This window comes from Anoplopoma fimbria, chromosome 22 (genome assembly GCF_027596085.1).
Source record: "Anoplopoma fimbria isolate UVic2021 breed Golden Eagle Sablefish chromosome 22, Afim_UVic_2022, whole genome shotgun sequence".
In the NCBI taxonomy this organism is placed as follows: Eukaryota; Metazoa; Chordata; class Actinopteri; order Perciformes; family Anoplopomatidae; genus Anoplopoma; species Anoplopoma fimbria.
Window position 1 is genome coordinate 4,373,679 of NC_072470.1, and position 12,476 is coordinate 4,386,154.

The 12,476-nt window shown below is 40.6% G+C and overlaps 1 protein-coding gene across 1 annotated transcript; it reads left to right on the forward strand.

Moving 5' to 3' along the window:
* The first annotated feature begins 1,602 nt into the window (after positions 1–1,602).
* Positions 1,603–8,091, forward strand: LOC129111620 (sodium/myo-inositol cotransporter-like). Its single transcript, XM_054623643.1, has 6 exons — positions 1,603–1,805; positions 3,485–3,661; positions 5,357–6,331; positions 6,448–6,643; positions 6,775–6,902; positions 6,990–8,091. The coding sequence occupies exons 3-6, from the start codon at positions 5,692–5,694 to the stop codon at positions 8,087–8,089; spliced, it is 2,064 nt and encodes a 687-aa protein (XP_054479618.1). The 5' UTR covers positions 1,603–1,805; positions 3,485–3,661; positions 5,357–5,691; the 3' UTR covers positions 8,090–8,091.
* Positions 8,092–12,476: the final 4,385 nt, after the last annotated feature.

Sequence of the window (12,476 nt, forward strand, 5' to 3'; positions counted from 1 at the left end):
GTTTGGCTGTTTGTCTCCATCTGTCAATCATCTGAACACAGAAGTGTGGTAAACTCACGGGCACGCTGAGGGATGAGATTAAACATAGTCTGTAAAAACTGCCTTTTATCTGATGTTCTGGTTTCCCTCAGTAGGGATACCCGTTTGTGTATATTTGATTGACAGTGTGGGTTCTTGAAATTTCAAGTTTCACGACAAAAGTGGTCTATTAATATTTGATGGGTGAAGAAAAGAGGCTCGCTTCTCTTTCGTAGTCTTTGTGAAGAGAGATTTTCAGTTTGAAGGGAAGAGGGAGAGCAGAAAAATGTTTTAGAGCCATGAAGACCAGAGAGGAAGAATTTACATTAAATCTGGTCATCATTTACATACATTAAATAAACTAAATAATGTACAGTACAACAGGACTGTTGTGTTGTAACATGTGTAACGTGACGCTGTCGGATTAGTTCGTGGAAGTTGATTGATGGAAGAGACACTTCAGCTCTTTAAATGAATGAAACAGGAGAATTCAGAGGAGAGAGATGGAGGTGATGTTTGTTCAGTGGAAGAGTGGCGCCATCCGCAGTTTAAGACTTTAAACAGCACTTTGTTCCACAATGAATGATGAGAAGCTGATATCTGACTTGTACTTCACAACTTATACTGTCTTTGTAAGAATCAAAACAGCTTCAATGCTCCTTCCTGATGTGGATTCTGCAAGTTTTGATTAAATAATGGTAAGAAATCCATGTTATCAAAAGCACAGCTAAAGGGGTTAGGTTTTCATTTCAATTTAAAGTTATAAAAACATCTAGCTCCTAACAGAATCATACAAATAATTTAGTCCATCACAAGGAAATGTAAATATGTGTTTGACGTGGCTCACATTAGTATACACAGATGTAAGAACACTGAGGCTGGTAATCCTAAATTTATCATTTTAGTTTATTGTGTTCAGTGACCAGCGGCTTCCTGGATGGCAGAAAAAATGTAATGTAGTATCTGAAACACTGCATTTAAAACAGTTTATGCAAAACATATTTGACTTGCAGTGAGATTGGAGAACTGTCTTTTGAAGACAACATTATATAAACAAGTCTCAGCTCCTCTTCCAGATCAGAAGACTCCCTGTCTGAGTGGAAGCAATAGGCCGTCAGTATTACCTCACGCTGCTACAACAGTTATCTGCAGCGCAGTGAGGACCCACATTGTGTCTTTATAAAAGAGATCTGGTGCAGTTAAGCTCCACATGTTGATCTGAGTTTGACATGCATGCAGTTTGAACATGAAGTCAGTTCCCGATCATCTGATCAGAAATGCCTTCAGATGAGCTCCTTCCCTGTTTTATGGGTAGAAGTGAATATAAGTCCTCTTTTCTTTCTGCTATGTTTAGTTTTTTCTTTAAATAGCAGAGTGAAAAGTGCCCCTCTGGATTGCAATGAGTTGTTTGATAGTGTGAACATGTTACTGTTCTGCTGTGGAGGTTAAGGGGAACCAGGTGACGCTGATACTCCTTGATTAGTAACTGCATGCAACTGAGAAACATCAGGACACCACTGAAAGCATAACAAAGCTTGCACTGTCATTGAGAAGAAATAATCAGAAGAGTTGACAAGTTTTATAATTATGTTTTTTTTTTTATAGCAGCAGCTGACGGAGGATTTGAGAGAAAGCAGCTGCTCAAAATGACTGAAAATAAACAGAAAGTAACGAGGAGCCACTGTCCTCCAGAGAGGAAGGACATTCAGCCTTAATGGAGTCTGGTGAAGGAACACAATGATGCTGTCACTTTGCCACCATGAAGGACAGTGGACTTCAAAAACATGGTGAGTACTTCAAAGAGTTTGGCCTCCATTCTGCTGCTTTGATTCCTGCACATTAGCCCCATCTAGTGGCTGAATAGAGTTACAGCAGCAATGTTCTGTAAAATACAGGACAGTCATTTTTAGAGCTTTAAAGGAGCTGTATTTGACAATTAAAGCATCAATAGAGCAGCAAACAACTATTGTCTATGTAAAGATAGCTGTTTGCACTGTTAGCACTGTTAGCTATGAGCAGCCAGCTCGCCGTCGACATGTTGAGAGCCGTTGAGAGGCAAACAAAATGCTCCCCGTCTCAGATCTTGCACCTTTAATAATAATAATAATAATATTAATAATAATTAAGCCTTTATTAGTCCCACAATGGGGAAATTCGGCTGCAATGAAGCGCCCGGGGAGCAATTAAATATATAAATATAAATAATAAATAATAATAAACTTTAAATATATGCTACAAAACACAAAGCATTGTTAAAACATTTATTAAAATCATATCACCAGAAACTAAGAGGGACAGCATCGAAAAATGTACACTGAAATGTCTCTGTAGAAATAAAAGAAAAGCAGGGTATTGTATATTGTATGTAAGCGGATCCGTCAGAAGCCCTCCAACTCAGGTTCACACAGTTTACGGCTCACAGTTAATGAGAAGTGCAAAATCATGTAGTGTTTGCAGAAAGTAGGATTCTGCTGTCGCTGTAAGGTCACCCCCTTCTTGGTAATGTGTAATGAGGTGTTCATGGTCAACATGCACACAAACACACACACTTAAACCCATGCATTTTTAATATTTTACAGGCATTCATATTTAAAAAGAACAGCAGGAACACAGTGCAGAGTCAGGCAGCGACCACGTTCTCATGACTCAGTTGAGTTTATAAGTAACTGTGTGTGTACTTCAGTGTGTGTGCACTTATATGTGTGTAAATATGTTGCATGGTGTTGTTTTTACCTGATTGGGAAAATGTAAGTGATCTTTGGTTTAATCAGCAATCCATGTGTTCAAAACTAATCGAGTGAACATGTTGAAGAATAACAGAAGACATTTTATCAGGAAGAGGTGACGAAGACTCCTTTTAGATATGCTTATTGGATATAAGTTTGTGTCTTATAAGTATAGTTACTTCTGAAGTGAGAAAAGTACTTTAAAGTGATTCATCTAACTTTTGCACTTAATGAAACAACTGAAGACATATGACTGAATAAAATTAAAATATGGTAAAACAAATATCCGGTTATTTTGAAATGATGAAGTGCAGACTCAGAGGCAGAGACATGCATTTCTTTCTTAGTCACCTGTTGGCTTAGTTTCACATTTTACAATCTTGCTGTGCAGTACAGTTTTAAGGAGTTTAATGTTTTTAGTTGATGCTGTGTTTTCATAGTAAATCCTAGAAAGAAAAAAAAAAACAGGGTCATGTGTTGCCCTGGCAACCCTCCCTGAAATCCACCTGTGCTCCCATCAAAAAGTGAGGACCCTTTTGTTCATAGCAAAACCACAAGCTCATATTATTGATATGAAATTCACTATTTAATGCAGGTTAAGATTCGTTTAAAATACTTTCACTAAGAACTAATAATATTTTTTTGGCATACATCAAGCTTAAATATGTGAAATGAAGTTAGATTTAGTATACGGCAGGTTTGTTAACCTGCATATCCTCCTCCTCCTCCTCCTTCCTCAGTGTGTTTTCCAGTCTCCACCCAGCAGTGATGATGCTGCTGGGGGTGGAGGATCCTGCTCCTTTTAATAGGCTGAGGAACCCGCCAGTTTCCAACAAGTCAGGGACTCAAATCAGTGTAAACGCACCTCTGCTGAGACAAACTGGGAGACAACATGCAGAGGATCAGCCGCCCGGCAGGTGAGTCTCTTGTTAGAGAGCTGCTTAAATATGGTGATAGACATTCAAACGGGCCAGTTTTTCTAAATGCAGTATTCAATTTGTGTCTCATGTGTTTGTGTAACTCTTGTCACTGCTATTGAATATTTTAGTAATTTTGAAAATGACAGTAATGTCGCTGATATTCAAGATTTTAAATAAATATTCTAAGAATATCATAAGAAGCTGAAAGAAATTGAATGGAAAACGTCACTATATGATTTCTAATTCAACAGCTTAAGCAAAGCAACCATATATTTTGCCATATTTTGCATAAAACATATTTTATATAAAAACCAAAGGAATGCCATAGAAATATCACACTTTGCATTATACATTCAGCACCACAAAAAGTATAAATATAAAAAAAATAAAAATGCCAGATGAATCACAAAAGAAAATGATAAAAAATACACAATTGAACTATAAGAATGTTCTAAGAATATGAAGGTATATTATCGCAAAAAAGTGAGCAGATTTCTAATGACTTCAGGACATTTAGAGTTCCTTAACAAGACAAAAAGTGTACAAAATGTTATAAAAATGCTTTCGAATTCCTTATTTTGCATTGAAACCGTATGGTTGAGAGAACATAGCAGTAGTGAATCCCTTTGTTAGGGAATAGTCATCTTTAACTGAACTCTTACAAAATCTCCCTCCAGGTCCAAAACTTGTTTGACAGGAGGGCCCAATAAATAATAGATTCTTTGACGAAAATAGAAATGACAAGACCTCTGTTTACCCAGCATTCCCCGCAAGAACTTAAATCAATATTGACTCTACAGTGTAGGTCCAATGTGTTCTGGTGAGAAACTGTCACTAATTCTATACCGTCCCAAACGGTTTACCCCTCGCTGCCTGCACTGAGCTAAAATAAAGCTGTGTGAGGTTTTTCCAAAGACGTGTACGCATTCATACAGTCGACCCCAGCTGTCCTCCAAAAGACCAGCACGCTGTGCTCAGCAACAAACACAAACACCAGCCCCGATGCTGGACCCTCATACTACCACGAGTCAATGAAGTTGTTACTACAGAGCAGCTGGGATCCTGTGATGCCCCACTTCTGCAGATATCAAAACACTTGCAGCCTTTCATTCTCAATAGTTTCCATTCCATATGTTTGGTTTACGAATGCATTTGGTGCCAGAAAAGCTATCAGCAACTATCGTTTTCTTAGTATTTTACAATAACAAACCAACTATGTTTGGGTCGGACGTAACAAGACATATAAAGATTCGACCTTTTGGTTTTTTGAAACTATGATTTTTCACACTTTCTTACATTTTTAGACGTACAGATAATCGATTTTAATTGAGAAGATAATTGTGATAGTTACCTGCAACCCTTCTCCTTCATAAAAAACAACAGCAGCACATACTTTCAAACATGCTCAGTGATAATAAGATAAGATAAAATAATCCTTTGTTAGTCCCGCAGTGGGGCAATTTAATCATGCTATAATTCTGATTTTAAAGGGGTAAATTGAAGCAGCAGAAGCCCCAGATATCCAGACTTTTAGTATGAGCCACTCCCCAATTATGCAACTTAATATCCTTTGGCTGATTGCCTACTAATGAGCAGTGACTGCAAAGGTATTCTACATGTACTTTCTAGACGCACTAGAGAACGGTATGCCTCAAACTTATTATTTTGTTTGTACATTTGTGTTTGTTGCAGGATCCAGATGAGCATTTTCTTTTGATGCATCCTCAATCGAAACGCAGCGATAATGCGACAGCCTGCAATGATCCCCAAAAGTGAGGGGAACAACAAAGGATCAAGGAACAACCATCTCAGATAACTGCTTTATACTGTATATATGACAAAGTTGCAGAGTTTGAATCTGTGAACGCGAGTTAGTGGAAATATCAGTGCTTCTTCACTTGCAATTCATATTTAGGGTCGTAGCTAGGTTTGTAGATATTGCACCTGGACAAAACACTGCTAGTCTTCAAATAAACGCAGAAGTTAGTTCGTTCTGTGCTGTTAAAGAGCAACAAAAGTGCTCCAACATGGCTGCAGCCGCCACCATGGAAGTGGCGGACATCACCATCGTAGTGATCTACTTCATCGTGGTGCTGGCGATCGGTTTCTTTGCCATGCGGAAAGCCAATAAGGGCTCAGTGAGCGGCTACTTCCTCGCCGGACGCTCCATGAATTGGGCGGCTGTGGGAGCGTCCCTATTCGTCAGCAACATAGGAAGCGAGCATTTCATTGGACTAGCTGGGTCAGGTGCTGCTAGCGGTTTAGGCGTGGCTGCGTGGGAATTAAACGCTCTACTGCTGCTCCAGTTGTTAGGCTGGGTGTTTATCCCTGTGTATATTCAGTGTGGCGTCTACACCATGCCGGAGTACCTGTCCAAACGGTTCGGCGGGATCCGACTCAAAGTGTATTTTGCAGCGTTGTCGCTCATCCTGTACATCTTCACCAAGCTGTCCGTAGATCTCTACGCTGGGGCCTTGTTCATTCAGGAGTCCTTAGGGTGGAACCTCTATCTGTCTATCATCATCCTCATCAGCATGACGGCTCTGCTGACAGTCACTGGAGGCCTGGTCGCCGTCATCTACACGGACACGGTCCAGGCTTTCCTCATGATCGCCGGAGCACTCTGCCTCACGGGCATCAGCCTCTACAAAGTGGGAGGACTAGAAGGTCTTTATTGATCTCTTTTATCTAATTAAGTTAAACCCTTAATACATAAATTAAACTGCTATTTGATCTGCATGCCAAGCCTTTTGCCAAACCGTGTCCTGTCGTGTCATTTTAAGGGGTGAGGACCAAGTACATGCAGGCTTCACCAAACATCACCGCCATCTTGATGTCTTCCCCCAACCTGACGTATTCTGAATCCTGCCACCTCCACCTCCATCCGAAGCCAAATGCTCTGAAGATGCTCCGAGGCCCGACGGATCCAGACCTGCCTTGGCCCGGTTTCCTGCTGGGCCAGACTCCTGCCTCTATTTGGTACTCGTCCAAGTCTTTCCACATAGACTGACTTCCTGTTCTGCTTCAGTTCCTTGTAGTCCAATCTAAAGAACAGTGAAAATGTAGTAAGATTGCTTATCATGTGTTAACGTCCTCCCTTTGTGTTGCAGGTACTGGTGTACAGATCAAGTGATTGTCCAGCGGGTTTTGGCAGCGAAGAACATTGCCCATGCCAAAGGTTCTACCATCATGGCTGGCTTTCTGAAAATCCTCCCCATGTTCATCATCGTCATCCCAGGTGGAGACATTCATTGCTTTTGAAGTATCTCGCATGCTTAGGATTGGGCTAATTGAATAACTGATTTGTGCATCATGATGATTCCAGGGATGATTTCCAGGATCCTCTTTGCCGATGAGTTGGCGTGCATCAGCCCGGAGCACTGCCTGGAAGTGTGCGGCTCCACGTCTGGCTGCAGCAACGTGGCTTACCCGCGGCTCGTCATGTCGGTGATGCCCGTCGGCCTCCGCGGCCTCATGATGGCCGTCATAATCGCAGCCCTGATGAGCGACCTGGACTCCATCTTCAACTCCGCCAGCACCATATTCACGTTGGACATTTACAAGATGCTACGAAAGCAGGTGTCGTCCCGGGAGCTGGTGTTGGTCGGCAGGTTGTTCGTGGTCTTCATGGTGATCGTCAGCATCGCCTGGGTGCCCGTCATCATCGAGATGCAGGGAGGCCAGATGTTCTATTACATCCAAGAAGTAACGGACTACCTGACCCCACCCATAGCTGCGACCTTCTTGCTTGCCGTGCTGTGGCATCGCTGCAATGAGACGGGGGCCTTCTGGGGCGGGGTGGTGGGGTTTGTCCTCGGAGCGGTGCGTCTGATTTTGGCGTTGGTTTACCGCGAGCCTCGCTGCGACCAACCAGACGAGCGGCCATCTTTCATCAAAGATGTTCATTTCATGTATGTGGCGGCCATTTTGTTCTGGGCGTCGGCTTTGGTGACTGTAGTTGTGAGTCTATGCACCCCTCCGCCCAGAAAAGAACAAATCAGAAACACCACCCTGTGGGGGTTAAACAAGAGGAAGAGACTAAAACATGGTGCTCATAAAAATGCTCAACCAAGCAATGAACACGCTATCGAAGCCAGTGACATAGAAACACATCTTCCAATCCACTCACCAATTACTGACCTCAAAATGGTAGCAGAGGGAGAAGGGAGAGGGGTGAGGGTTGAAAAGGAGGGAGAGGAAGCCGGCCTTGGAGGAGTGGAGGGTGGGAGGTTTATGAAGGCTATGGTGTTTCTCTGTGGCTTCCAGGAAACGCCGACTGAAGATCAGGTCATCACAGTCCAAGAACAGGAGAAGATCGTGGATGAGCTTCTCCATGAACCTCCTCGAACCAGAATCCTCCTGAACACAGCTCTGGTGGTGATCTGCTCCGTCGGCATCTTTCTCTTTATCTATTTCTCCGTATAGACCTGTTTTAATTCCACACAGAGGGACATGTTTGTCCATAAGCTGAAAGCAGGAATGGTCTGCAGGTAAGCTATCCATCAGTTTTAAGCTTTAGAATCAGCTTTAAGGCTTCTGTTGGTCCCTTATGTTTCTGTTTCCTGACAATTGAATCTAGAAGTAGATTTTAAATATGCTCAGGTTTAGGCTTAGGACCGAACTCCTGAAAAGAGGTTTGTTATTGTATATAATGAAATGTATTTTCTACACTGTATATGTCGTGCTGTTAGGTGTTCAGTATGCTTCAAACAAACTAGTTAACACAACTATTAATGCATATGAATTCACATTTTCTTTTGCATGTTCTCTTAAATTGTGCCACATTTGGATAGAAACCTGGCTACTTTGTGAACCGAGTTACAAAAATGGATACAGCCGCCCAAATTCAGACACAGGATGCAATACTTTGTTTGAAGCATACTGACACCTTTCTAGGAGACACTTGATGTGAAGATAGTCTTTACTACTACAGATACAATGGCATTTTAAGTTCCACTTCATTAAATAAAGTATTCCTCTTTTTTATAGGGGACAATCGGGAACCTGGTCAGAGGTCCACAAACCCCTTCCTTTAGGAGATGAGTGCAAATGTTTGGTGGCGGTACGGCACGTTATGGTGCTGGTAGTTATTAACATTTACCTACAGATTGGGAAAACACCCAAACGGAAAATCGGCCGCAGTTAAACTTGCATTTCATCATCGTTAATAATCACATCTTCTCAGAGACTTCTCACCCATGACGTTACAGACTTTTTGTACTCCACATCAGTTAGTCTGTAATACAACAGAGTGTCGCTTAAAACCTTTTTTATATATTTTGTACAACACAGCGCCATCTGTCGTATCTCCTCTTTCTAAGTGGGATGGGAAAATACACCTCTTCTTTTTATATTTCAATGGGTAGCTATTCTCAACACAACAGAGAGTGTTTGAGAGTAACGCTGTGTTATTATAACGTATGGTGCATATGTGCTGCTCAAACAATGGGTTGAAATGTAACATTGTCTGAGCTGCACACAAGGATGTGATGGGAAAAATAAGCATTTAATGACCTGTTCTAGAACTCAAAAGGTGTCTTTCACATATATGGTTCTTTTTTTAACGTCATTTTTTTAACGTAATTGTGAATAATGATGCTACTGTGTTGATTAAGAAGTAAGAACTGATGTTAAGCCTGATTTCAGGGCTTTGAGTAAGTTCTCATCTTCTGGAATGATCCAGTTGAATTATTGTAATTGTTTTCATACATTCTCTGCAAGAGAAGCGCTCAATGTGGTTATGGTGAGGATTTCCATTTTAGTGTCATTGTCTGTAAAGTGCTTGTAGAAATATGCTCTTGCTAACTGATACTTTTATGGTGCAATCTTTTTTCCACTACCCAGATAACACCAAATAAATTGCTGCTGAACTTGACGCTGTTAATCTCGCAATTACATCTGGTCATTCTGGTCCACTGACGTCCTGCCATCATCTTTATCTCTATAAAAAAAAACACCAATATCTCAACATCTACAAGACTGATTGGAATAAATGTTAGTACAGACATTCACGGTTCCCAGAGGATAAACCCTATTAATGTAGTTGATCCTCTGACTGTTGAGTTGCTTAACAACTATTGGACTGATTGCCAAGAAGTTTGGTACAAACATTCTCCACAGTATGAATTTTCATTGCTTCAGTCATCAATTGACTTTTTCATCTATCCATCGTCAATTTCAGTTTGCACAATAGTTTGGTTTATGACTGATGACATTACCATCAGCTGTACTTTGAGTTGAGTGCTAAAAAGCAAATGTTAGCAGAATAACACGCCAAACATGAACGGTGAAAATGGTTTCTTTTTTTTTAATACTGGTTTTCTTTTATGAAACTTTCCCAGATGCAAATTTTGGTTTCCTATCAATGCTGCCCGACCTATTTACCTCTTTCCCATGGAAGCATGCAGTTTTAGTTATTCACAAACAGCCGAGGCAGAATTGGGGATTAACGACAAATCTGAACAAGTCAGTAAGGTAGTCTTTAAAATGTAGTATTCTTTATAAGAGAATGCTTGATTCTGATTGGACAAAAAGTGTGCATTATTGCCGACATAATTGCTCAGATGGAGTGCATGTTATAAACACTTATATGTGAGATTACTTATAACACAATCCCTCATATATTCAGTACTGATTCTCTTTACTCTTTACAGTCACTTGCGATTTAAAAGACATATTTTGGACTTGCACCCATGCAGCTGGATGTGTTGTGGTAGTTTCACTCATTGGAAAATCTCTATATGAGCTTTAATGAAATGCAGCAAAAGAAGATTAATAAGAAAACAAGTAAATGTGTAAGGCAAGGACATGTAATGACCCAGCAGTCATGGTATGTGAGGCAGACTTCACATCCTCTCGTAAAAAGACAACACATCAAGCAAACATGCCACCACTCAACTCTGTCAGTTTAGATGACATTATCAACAGACTCTGCCACAGTGGAAAGTTACAGCCTTGAAGTGGAAAGTTACCGAGGAGACACATACCGCTCATATGTTTTTCTTTTTTTCTTTGCCGTATACAAGTTCAGAGTCGTACGATTCAGGCTGCTGCAGTAAATGCCTTTCAGTAAATGTCACTTTCTTTCTTCATGCATTTATAATCAGCAAACAAGACGATCAAAGTAAATAAAGGTGCAAAAGCAATGGAAGCAGTTGATTGTGAATCAATGTCTGTAGAGCTTTTCTCTTTTTATCCCTTTTGCAATAAGGTAAATTTCTTGTTTGACCAATTTGAATATACAATAATCAATGTTACGCTGGTTGTCTCATAGCTTTACAGAATGGTTTTATGGAAGGTAACAGCTTTTCTAGCGTTGTTGCTTGTTGCAACAAAAATTTACATGTTTCCAAAACCATTGGTGGATATATTCACATGAGAATGGTAAGCAGGGTAACGTGTGAGCTGTATAAACACAAACCTGCTCTTCAACAGCAGCATACTTTGAGTATGCTGCTGTTGAGACTAAGCCACTGAATAAACGTTATTTGTGTGTGTAAGGAAGGGAGAGAGGATAAAATAAACGACCCAATGGGAACTGACTATAAACCATAGAGAACATGTATATGTGGTTGTGGGTTCTGGTTTAAAACCAACAACGTGCTCAGAATTCATATAGTGTTACATTTTGGTAGACCACCACCTCAACCAATATGGTAAGACAGTTGATGAGAAAAAAAAAAACGTTTCGGAAAATGTTGAAAGTTGTTCAGTTTTAATCACAGCCTTTATAGTTTCAATTTGTAGTGTGCAGCCTTGATGATATCATGAGAAGTTCTCCTCCTGTCAGTTAACTGATTTATGAGTCAAATTAGAGTGGAACATTACATTACAGTCATTTAGCAGACGCTTTTATCCAAAGCAACTTACAATCTACATATTACACATACATACATAGTATATTACATATCATTCACCCATTCACACACTGATGGGGGCAACCATGCAAGGTGCCACCATCAGACTCTACCTAACATTCATGCAACATCCAGTCCACACCGATGGCAAGCCTTCGGGAGCAACTTGGGGTTAAGTGTCTTGCCCAATCTTGCCCCAAGGACACATCGACTGCCGAAGCCGGGTATCGAACCACCGACCTTCTGATTGGAGAACTACCTTGCTCTCCACTACGCCACAGCCGCCTCACCTCAACCTTACCACTGTATGATAACAGATAACACTCAAACGTGATGCAGCGTTTATCTGCTTTTCATCTATCTTCTTTATAAAAAAGAAATGCCAAACACGTAAGCTGTCAAAAAACAAGTGGTGTCACACATTCTTTAAACTGGTTCTGATTTGTTTGGTAAATGAATTGAAATGTAAAACAAAATAACTGAACGCAAAGCAGGTCGAGACTGTAGCTATTTGTTTCCACCACAAGTGGGAAGCCTTTCTCCAAACCCACACACAAACACTGACAGAGTTGAGGCTCTGACATGAACATGGAGTTTCCTTTTATAAATACCCAACAAACATTCAGTAGATACCTCTGTTATAAATCCTATGAATGGAGAGTTGTTGCCCGAGTAAGGGAAAAAAAAACCCACAAGCTGACTGGGGTCAAAAATTGGAGCATACCTGTACCTAAAATGAGAATATCACAGCCAGAGAGGCCATTTAATTCAATGTCATGTTAAGAAGCTTTAATGGTTTTATACCAAAAGGGATGGCTCAAGAATTCTCAAAGTATCTGCACTGTCAGTTTCAGTCTCACCTTTGATCTGTTTTCTACTGGTTAGCTTCCAAAAATTACCCACATATTTCAGTGGGCCATAATAATGTATATTTGCAGCGCCTTTGGCCAATTTTG

What these genes read in the sequence shown, in the direction of transcription:
- LOC129111620 (XM_054623643.1), top strand. Translation starts at nt 5,692, where the DNA reads ATGGCTGCAGCCGCCACCATGGAAGTGGCGGACATCACCATCGTAGTG. An exon ending in CAGACTCCTGCCTCTATTTG is followed by an intron (nt 6,644 to 6,774) that starts GTACTCGTCCAA and finishes TTTGTGTTGCAG; the next exon opens with GTACTGGTGTACAGATCAAG. An exon ending in GTTCATCATCGTCATCCCAG is followed by an intron (nt 6,903 to 6,989) that starts GTGGAGACATTC and finishes TGATGATTCCAG; the next exon opens with GGATGATTTCCAGGATCCTC.